The sequence below is a fragment of the Notolabrus celidotus genome, unplaced genomic scaffold (assembly GCF_009762535.1).
Source record: "Notolabrus celidotus isolate fNotCel1 unplaced genomic scaffold, fNotCel1.pri scaffold_362_arrow_ctg1, whole genome shotgun sequence".
Classification (NCBI taxonomy): Eukaryota; Metazoa; Chordata; class Actinopteri; order Labriformes; family Labridae; genus Notolabrus; species Notolabrus celidotus.
This window is the reverse complement of record NW_023260187.1, coordinates 14772-25010: the sequence shown is the minus strand read 5'-3', so window position 1 is coordinate 25010 and position 10239 is coordinate 14772. Positions and strand designations below refer to the sequence as shown.

The window sequence follows — 10239 nt, the reverse complement described above, 5'->3', positions numbered from 1 at the left end:
CTCGGTTCTTCCTTTCCCTCTGTTCCTCGTCCCGTCCCGCTGACTGCTCCGACCAAACTCCCAGCCTATCCCAGCTCGCCCACTCCCACCAGAGCGCCTGGGACTGTGCGTAATGCTCCACGGACCAGCCCTCCAGCGTCACAGCGACCCACACGGGCTGCAGGATCCTCAGCGCAGGGTTCAAAGCAGACTTAAAGCTGTGCAAACATCTCTGCTCCTAAATATTATGACCCACATGGTGTTTGAAACAGACTGTGGACTGGATATATGATGAAGACAGACCTGTTCAGCATTGAAGGATAACATGCTGAGCAGACATACTCAGTGGTGTCCTCATTTTACAGTCTTTTCATTATAGCTCAACTTTGCTATTGTTTTTTAACTCCTTTATGTCAGGTGTAATGATTACCTGACTTTACTGTAATTTACTGGACCTTATCAGGAGAACTCTAACAAATAAAGACATTACAGTGGATAAATAGTCTGGGGGAACTCTCCCATATTTGGCCAATTTTGGAATAAATCACAGTCTCTAATATAAAAAGATTTAAACACAACTCCTGTAGGATAATCTGAACCTGGATCCTTATTGGTGAGACTTTTAATATGTTAACCTCTGCCTTCAGCAGCCTGTGAGGGGTCAAACTAGGGATTATTCTGGGTTCTGAATAAATTGCAAACATTTATTTTGCACAACAGCCACGCCCACTTTAACACACATTCAAAAGTAATACTTTAACTCTCCCTGTCCCATTAAAGTTACTAACCATAGACCAAGCTGGAGTCCCTGACCCCCCTTGCCTCGTAGGTTCCTCTGGATCTCTGCTGTAGATTCCTTTTTTGGGGTTATTCATCCTTCTTTCTTTCCTCTTTCTTCTTTCTTTCCTTTTCCTTTCATTCAATCCTTCTTATCCTTTCTTTCTTGCTTTCTTTACTTCTTATCTTTTTTAATTTTTATTCCTTCTGACTTTCTTTCTTCTTTCTCTTTTTTCCTAATATCCTTCTTTCTTTTCTTTTCTTCCCTTTTCCTTTAAATTTGATCCTTCTTACTTCCTGCCTTTTCTTCTTCTTTCTTTCTTTTTCATCCTCTTATGCGTCCCTTCTTTCTTTCTTCTTTCTATCTTTCTTTCTTCTTTCTTTCTTCATTAATCATTCCTGCTGTCCTTTCTTTTTTCTTTCTCTCTTTTCCTCCTTCCTCTCTTTCTTCCTTTCTTTCTATCCTTTCATTCCATCCTTTCTTTCTTTCTTTCATTGTTCTTTCCATGTTTCTTCATCCTTTATGTCTCCTTTTCTCACCCCCTACTTTCCTTCTGTCATTCCTTCACCATTTATTCTCCTCTTTTTCTTTCTTCTGGTCTCCCTCTCTTCTCTCTTTTCTTAGACCTTTCTGGAGTCCCTGAGCTCCCTTGTCTCGTAGGTTCCTCTGGATCTCTGCTGCTGTGGACGTGCCAGACTCCAGCTGCTACAACTACTACTATCCGTCTCCCCACTATCATCTCTCTCTCTCTCTTCATCTCCCTCTATCCCTCTCTCCAACACGGTCTCAGCAGATGTGTGTCTAACATGAGTCTAGTCCTGCTGGAGGTTTCTGCCTGTTAAAGGAAGTTTGTCCTTGCCACTGTAACTTGCTAAATGCTGCAAAGTGCTCTGCTCATGGTGGATTAAGATGAGATCAGACTGAGTCCTGTCTGGAAGATGGGACTGGATCTGATCCTGGTCTTGATGTTGGGTCTTTGTTCATAATAGAACATAGAGAACAGAGATACTTATGGTTAAAGCAAGTTAAAGTGTCCTGTTATATTCTGGTGTTTATGGCGCCCACTGTTGGTTAGTTTGGAAATGTCTCATAGAGTAGAACACTTTTTGAGCAATCACAAATTTCCTGTTAACAATCACCAAAGAGTGTTTCTGCTGTTTCCTAATAATGATGATAAACTGGAAGTTGAATCTGAGTTACAGGGAGGACCCGTTCAGCTGACTCACTGGGATTGCATCACCTGATGTCTCCATATTTGTGAGTCTCTCTCCATCATGAGATGATTACAGCTGAAAATAAATCCCCAAACACTCCTCTGTCATTGTCTTCTGCTGTAAATATCACATGATTCTCTCATGAACCTCCTGAATTTGTTATGTTGACATGTTGGAAAAGTGGAAAAGAAAATGTCTGAGGATGAACTCTGAGGTCTGATATGCAGTTTTGTTGAAAAACAGCGCCATCTCCTGGTGCATGGCCCTCATTGCACCCACACTGTACATGTGGCAGTTTTCCTCTCCAGCAGAGAAGGCTGAACCTCAGAGACTTCACAGCTGATTTATATGAAATGAAGGCTTTCAGAATAAAAATGAGAAGCTGATGTTTATTCTTAGAAATACGTGACTTACTTATCTTAAGTTCCAGCCAGGTGATCGGAGTTCAAAACCACTTTGGCCAAAAGCAGAACTGAAAATCAGGAGTGTACCGCATCATTCAAAAACAGAGAGGCTGTGGGAGAGGGGTTGTTTGAGTCCATGTGGGGGGAGGAGGAGAGGGGGCATCTTTCAGTCAGAGAGAGAAGAATATGAGTGTGCAAGAGAGTCAGACATATTACAAAAATACAGTTTCTTCAGCTTTCTTTAAAAGGCATTGCAAATGGAAAAATGTGTTAAAAATGCACTTAAATGTTGTGTGATGAGAGTCAGTGTTACTTAAATGCTTTTATGAGAAACTGCATTTTTGTTAAGCAAAAATTGGAGATTATTTTTAATATTAATTTATTTACTGATTATATTTTAAGCACTTTATTTTATCTTCAACTTTTATCCTTACCCTTTATTTATTTATTTATTTATTTATTTATTTATTTATTTATTTATTTATTTATTTAATTATTTATGTATTTATCTATTTTTTAATTAATTATATTTGTATTTTTAGTTTGATGCTTTAACTTATTATTAATTACATACATTTTATTATTGTTGGTGTGCATTAGTCTCTGCTTTAAAATCCATTGTTCTTTTTTAAGATTTAGTATGTTTTGCCATTATTTTATTTTTGAAGAGTTTGGGATTACAAGTGTAAAAATGTGTTAAAAAATGAACTTAACTTTCATTGTGATGAGAGACATTGTTACTTTAATGCTTTCATTAGAAACTGTATTTTTGTATAGTTATATATTGGAGATATTGAAACTTTTAAACGTAAATAAAAAACATATTTATTCAGTCTGGCTTTTATTTGGAGTTTCATCATTTTATCTTTTAATGTTCTTAATGATTTTAATGTTGTTATATAATTTTATTTATTTTAAACTATTTTTAAAATGTATTATTCTTATTATTTGGTAATCAGTTTTTTTAGTGTTTAATTATTAAATATGTATTATTATTATTTTAGCATATTTATTTATCTTCAACCTTTTTTGTATTCATTAATTTTAATTATTTATATTCTTATTATTATGTTGATGCTTTAACTTATTTATTTATTACACTTTTAATCATAGATAATTCTAACTATCCTGAGCTTTTGTATATACTTTAGTTTTGTTTTATTTTATTCTATTTAATCTTTATTTTATTTAATCTTATTCGTATTTATATCTTATTTTATTCTTTCTTCTATTAATATTTTGACTTTTTTTCATATTGTTTATAAAAGCTCTTTAATGACTGAAATTCCCTCCCTGGGATAAATTAAGTATTTCTAATTCTGATTCTTAATTACAAATATTTTATTGTTGCTGGTGAGTTTTAAACTCTGCTTCAAATTAAATATATAAGCTTTATAAACATAAATTAAAAGCATATTCATTTAGTCTGACTTTTATTTAGGGTTTTCTAATTGTTTTCCTTTAATATTCTTGTTCTTGTTTTATAGTTTATTTTATTTTGTAATTGTTTTTAAATGTATTATTTTTATTTGATTGTTTAAAAATAATTTGTCTACTCAGTTTGATTTATATTTTTAAGCGCCTTTATTTTATCTTCAACTTTAATCTTTATTCTAACTGTTTACATTCTTATCATTATTTCGATGCTTCAAATTATTTTTATTACATATTTTTTAATTTAATTTAATTATTTTGTGTTGCTGTGCATTAATCTCTACTTCAAAATCCATTTTTGATTTTTTAATATATATAAAATATATTTTTCCATTATTTACTTCTGCTTCTTTCATATTTTAAATCACTGTAAATTATTTTAAACTACATTTAATTTGTATGAAAGAGCTCTATAAATAAAGCTTGATTGATTTGTGTATAAATGAAGAGGCTCTATAATATAATTTGTTATAATGTGTGATTTAAAAACTTAAGCTTCAGAGAAAATGTTCATTTTCAGGGGAAACGATGACTCACAGCTAATTAAGGGTTTTACACTTTGAGAGGTCAGAGAAAAATGAAAGTCTGGTGTTGGATGTCAGAGAGGGATGTTGGATATGAAAGGATGAAGATCATATGAATGGTGAAGGGTCCGTGCCGTCACACATGTGCAGCTCCAGGTGTGAAGTGATGCCGGAGAAGCGCTCCTGCTGCGGCAACAGATACCCCAACGCCTCTCCCTGAACCACGGGGCCGACGTAGCGGTACGGACGGATGTTGAAGATCTTCACGCAGTACGCTGAACAAACAGAAACAGAAAGGTCTGGTTTAATGTGTTAGAAACTGAGTCACATATTCCTGACTCCACTCACTGCAGAGGGATGTTGTGACCTCTCAGCTGAACACAGTTTCAAACTCACAGGATGTGCAAAAACTGAATCCACAGCATTGATGACTTTGTTGGAGAAAAGCAGAGTCTTAAAGGATTTTTGCATTCCCTTTACCTCGGGGCGCCTGCTCCTAAAAGCTTCACATCGCTCTTAATGCACTTTATGGGTCTACAAATGTACAGAAAGTCAATGCCAAGGCTTTGCAATAAACAGATCCATGAGATGTGGAGAAGGCAGCTTCATTTTCTGCAACACAGGCTCTAGATCCTAAAAAACACTGGAACACGCTGCAGACAAAAACAAACAAGCTCAAAGTAGGCTAGTCCACAACCCAACAGCATCATTAAATCCTACAAGCTCCTAATGATGAGTCTCTCAGCATTAATGTGGGTATCATGGCGAGGTAATGTGTCTCTGTGATGTCTAATCATGTCTGTGCTCTTCCCTGAGATGAAAGGAGCTGACCGTACATGTGTTCAGCTGATAATAAAGTTCAATCAGGGGGAGATGCAGAATGAGGACTAATGATGTTTACTCATCACTCTGCTGCCTTTCTAACTCTGAGAATCACAGACGCTCATGTATGCAGACACAAACACACTGTACATAACAAAAGCACGCACACACGCTGGTGCTTTGTTCTGTGATGGCGGCCCTTACTTACGGGGGTCATTACCAGCCTTTGATGGGGTTTTGCGTGCAGCTGGGGCCCGGTGTTGGAGGTAAATAGGAGTTCAATGGAGTCTCAGTGGCCCCTCTCCAACACCTTGACTAATCCGTCTAAATCAGACCTTCTTTTCATCCCCAACCAACGCCTACGCCGGGATAACACAGAATCGCCTTCGCACTAACCGTGGCTCCATACGCTGAAGGCTTTATATTCAGAGGTTAGAGCGGGTTGACGAAACCAGGTCTTTCATGTGCAGCTTTCAGGGGCAGGACCAGTACTTCATTTATTCATATAACACCAAATCCCAACAACTGTTCTCCTCAGACTCTTTCCAAACAGAGCCGGTCTAGACCGTACTCTATGTTCTGTTATTAACAAAGACCCAACATCAAGACCAGGATCAGATCCAGTCCCATCTTACAGACAGGACTCAGTCTGATCTCATCTTAATCCACCATGAGCAGAGCACTTTGCAGCATTTAGCCAGTTACAGTGGCAAGGACAAACTTCCTTTAACAGGCAGAAACCTCCAGCAGGACCAGACTCATGTTAGACACACATCTGCTGAGACCGTGTTGGAGAGAGGGATAGAGGGAGATGAAGAGAGAGAGAGAGATGATAGTGGGGAGACGGATAGTAGTAGTTGTAGCAGCTGGAGTCTGGACCACGTCCACAGCAGCAGAGATCCAGAGGAACCTACGAGACAAGGGAGCTCAGGGACTCCAGAAAGGTCTAAGAAAAGAGAGAAGAGAGGGAGACCAGAAGAAAAAGAGGAGAAGAAATGAGGAAGGAAAGGATAGAAGGAAAGGACGGGATAAGAAAAGGAGACAAAGGATAAAGAAACATGCAAAGAACAAAGAGAGAAAGGATGGAAGGAATGAAAGAAAGAGAGAAGGAAGGAATTAAAGGAAAAAGGAAGGAAGGAAGGAAGGAAAGAAGGAAAGAAGGAAAGAAATAATTAAAGAAAGGAAGAAAGAAAGAAAGAAAGAAGGAAGGAATGAAAGGAAAAGGGAATGATAGAGAAAAAGGAAGAAAGAAAGAAAGATGAAAAGAAAGGATGAATAACAGACCCCAAAAAAGGAATCTACAGCAGAGATCCAGAGGAACCTACGAGACAAGGGAGCTCAGGGACTCCAGAAAGGTCTATGGTTAGTAACTTTAATGGGACAGGAAGAGTTAAAGTGAGAGACAGGCAGAGAGAGGAGAGAGAGGGAAAGACAGGATCCCAGTGTGTCAGTCTAAGCCTATAGCAGCATAACTAAGACCTGGTCCAAGCCTGATCCAGCTCTATCTATAAGCTTTATCAAAAAGGAAAGTTTGAAGCCTACTCTTAAAAGTAGAGAGGGTGTCTGCCTCCCGGACCCTGACTGGTAGATGATTCCAAAGGAGAGGGGCCTGATAACTGAAGGCTCTACCTCCCATACTACTTTTAGAGACTTTAGATATGACGAGCAGGCCTCATCGGATAACTTAATGCCATTTTTGGGAGAGCTTCTGGTCCTTCATGGCCACCTTTTACAGGATCACTTGTTGGACAGATTTAATTCTAACGTGTTTTTGTCTGATATTGTTTGAAATATATTCTGCTTTCAGAATCCTTTCAATTAAAAATGTGATGAATCATTGTCAGGAGTTTCTGTCTCTTGATGCTCTCATGTTCAGGGTCTGTGATCCTTACCAGCATTGAGAAGTTTGACCCCATCAAACTGGTTCCCAGCACGGTCTCTCCAACTCACTGGACCCGCCAGAGAGCCGGAGAATGGAGTGTTGATGACGCCGTAGTCCTCACACACCAGGTCCACTGCTTTATGTCGGCCATTACCTCTGAGAGAGAGGAGGTGGAGAAGAAAGGGATCAAACAGGGATGCTAATTTTACAGATTTGCCTTACTTTACTGTCAAGTTCAAATCCTTCATCCAGACCTCTATGAAGTGGATCTGTTGCTTAGATGACATTAAGACATGTCAGAAGTCACTTAGTGAACAGTTTCAGAGAACATGCAGCAACAGGAAGGCTGTAGTATCAACTCATCGCTCTCTGAAGCTCTTCATGTGCCAGCATGAGTCATATTCTTCTGCTGATGCATCAGAATCAGATCACCTTCTGGAGTTGAACGCTCCACAGCCGTGCACATCACACGCCCTCACTCTGTTGTTGTGGTGACCGGCACAGAAGACAGTCCAGGCTCCGACTACAGACACAGAGAGAAGGGTTCTTAAACTAAAGGTGTTATATAAATAAAGGTGAGGTGAGTCTGTTATATTCACATACATGTGAGTTCTATGTAACTGTGTCACTGTACCCGGCATGCAGCACTGCCTCGTCCCGGCCCCTGAACACTTGTCTCTGAGGTATGGACCCGTGCAGATGAAGCGGTTCTGCTGGCAGATTCCTCCCAGTCTGCTGCAGCTGGCGTCATCCCTCGGTCCCCTGGAAACTCTCTGACTTCCTGTCTTCTTCACCTTCTTTCTCAGAGTCCCAGCTTTAGGTCTCCTGACATTTACTGCGGTGTAATTTCTTTGCGCCTTGATGTTTCTGTCAGGTCTTTGCAATTCTTCACCTTTACTCCTTTCATGCTCTGAGGCACAGCTCAGGAGGATGTCTTAGAGAGAGGAGAGAGACACAGAGGGTTCAAATTAAAAACTGTCCTTGATTAGGAATCTTATCAAATGTTAGCAAGTTACAGTGACAAGGACAAACTTCCTTTAACAGGCAGAAACCTCCAGCAGGACCAGACTCATGTTAGACACACATCTGCTGAGACCGTGTTGGAGAGAGGGATAGAGGGAGATGAAGAGAGAGAGAGAGATGATAGTGGGGAGACGGATAGTAGTAGTTGTAGCAGCTGGAGTCTGGACCACGTCCACAGCAGCAGAGATCCAGAGGAACCTACGAGACAAGGGAGCTCAGGGACTCCAGAAAGGTCTAAGAAAAGAGAGAAGAGAGGGAGACCAGAAGAAAGAAAAAGAGGAGAAGAAATGGTGAAGGAATGACAGAAGGACAGGAGGGGATAAGGAAAGGAGACAAAGGATGAGGAAACATGGAAAAAACAAATAGAGAAAGAAAGAAAGGCAGAAAAATTAATGAAATAAAAAAGGAAGACAAAAGAAGAGAGACAAGTGAAAGAACAAAGAAAGAAAGAAAGATAGAATGAAAGGAAAAGAGAATGAAGAGAAAGAAGTAAAGAAAGAAAGAAAGAAAGAACACAAAGGACAGAGTTAGGACTGAATTAAAGAAAGAAAGAAAGAAAGAAAGAAAAAAGAAAGAAAGATAGAATGAAAGGAAAAAGAAATAAAAGAGAGCGAAGGAATGAAAGGAAAAGAGAATGAAAGAGAAAGAAGAGAAAGAAGTAAAGAAAGAAAAGGAAGAGCAGAAAGGACAAAGTTAGGACCGAATTAAAGGAAAGAAAGAAAGAAAGAAAGAAGGAAAGAAAGAAAGAAAGAAAGAAAGGATGAATAACAGACCCCAAAAAAGGAATCTACAGCAGAGATCCAGAGGAACCTACGAGACAAGGGAGCTCAGGGACTCCAGAAAGGTCTATGGTTAGTAACTTTAATGGGACAGGAAGAGTTAAAGTGAGAGACAGGCAGAGAGAGGAGAGAGAGGGAAAGACAGGATCCCAGTGTGTCAGTCTAAGCCTATAGCAGCATAACTAAGACCTGGTCCAAGCCTGATCCAGCTCTAACTATAAGCTTTATCAAAAAGGAAAGTTTGAAGCCTACTCTTAAAAGTAGAGAGGGTGTCTGCCTCCCGGACCCTGACTGGTAGATGATTCCAAAGGAGAGGGTCCTGATAACTGAAGGCTCTACCTCCCATACTACTTTTAGAGCCTTTAGTCACTAAGCCTATAGCAGCAAGAGCTGGTCTAAGCTTAAGCAAACTGCTTAGTCACAGCTAACAGCCTCACACGAATACTTCCTCTGAAGGTTCTTAGTCACGTCTCGGGTCCATTTCTATCCAGTCCAGCTTTTGGTTTTTGGATCAAGCTGTTGAGTCACAAAGAATCTTCTAAAATAATGAAGAAAGCTGAAATGAAAATGTTGTAGACATTAACATCTGATGAGTGTTAATGGGAAAACTTTAATGAAGTCTTTGTTGGATGTGATTATTCATCACAGATTCCCAAACCTTCACCAAAGTGCTCTTGAGACTCATGAGGTCACGTTTGTTTAGTGTTCCTCGTCCTTATAGGAGGACAGAATCATGGCTCGGCTCTTCATGGTGTGTTTTCAATCTGACAGAATACTAATTATCCCGTCCAGACATGCGTCTCTGATCTTCATTAACTCCATTAACCTCACAGGCACACAGAATATTTCAATCATGCTGTCCTGGCAGGAGAACACACGCTGGTTTCAGTGATTGAAAGAAGCTGCTTATCACTCGGAGGCCTTAATGACGGGGAGACAGTCAGGCGGGGCGGCTGCTGGCTGCGGCATCCAAAAGCAATTTTCTTCAGTGTGTGATCTTAAATTAGAGAAGGGAAACTTTAGTGAAGAAATGTAAGTGTGGCGGCTTCCTGCTGTGTGTTTGGTAAATAGATGTTATGGTGGATGTAACATCACGGCGCTGCTCAGACGTCGGTGCTGCATGTTTCATTACTGTGAGAGCAGGTCGTTAACGTGTGCTAACAATGTTTAGAGGAAGTGTTTGTCTGAACAGCTGTTAGGTTATTCCATCATCCATAAAATATTGCAATGTTTAAATATGCAGATTATACATGAACAAATATTGCAAAATTACATGTATGTATTTGATACATGGCAAAAAATACCCAGATACATGCCGAGTGATTTAAAACATAAATAGGTAAGGAGATAAGTGAATACATTTATTAATGAAATCATAATAATTATAATATTAATAATAA

General features: G+C 39.2%; 1 protein-coding gene across 1 annotated transcript; it reads right to left on the bottom strand.

The window, feature by feature from the left end:
• Positions 1-4441: 4441 nt before the first annotated feature.
• LOC117809702 (leukocyte cell-derived chemotaxin-2-like) lies at positions 4442-7971 on the bottom strand (the record flags this gene model as incomplete). Its single annotated transcript, XM_034679170.1, has 4 exons — positions 4442-4608; positions 7048-7193; positions 7470-7560; positions 7672-7971. Coding segments are annotated over 4 exons (704 nt in total), but the record flags the coding sequence as incomplete, so codon positions are not given.
• Positions 7972-10239: the final 2268 nt, after the last annotated feature.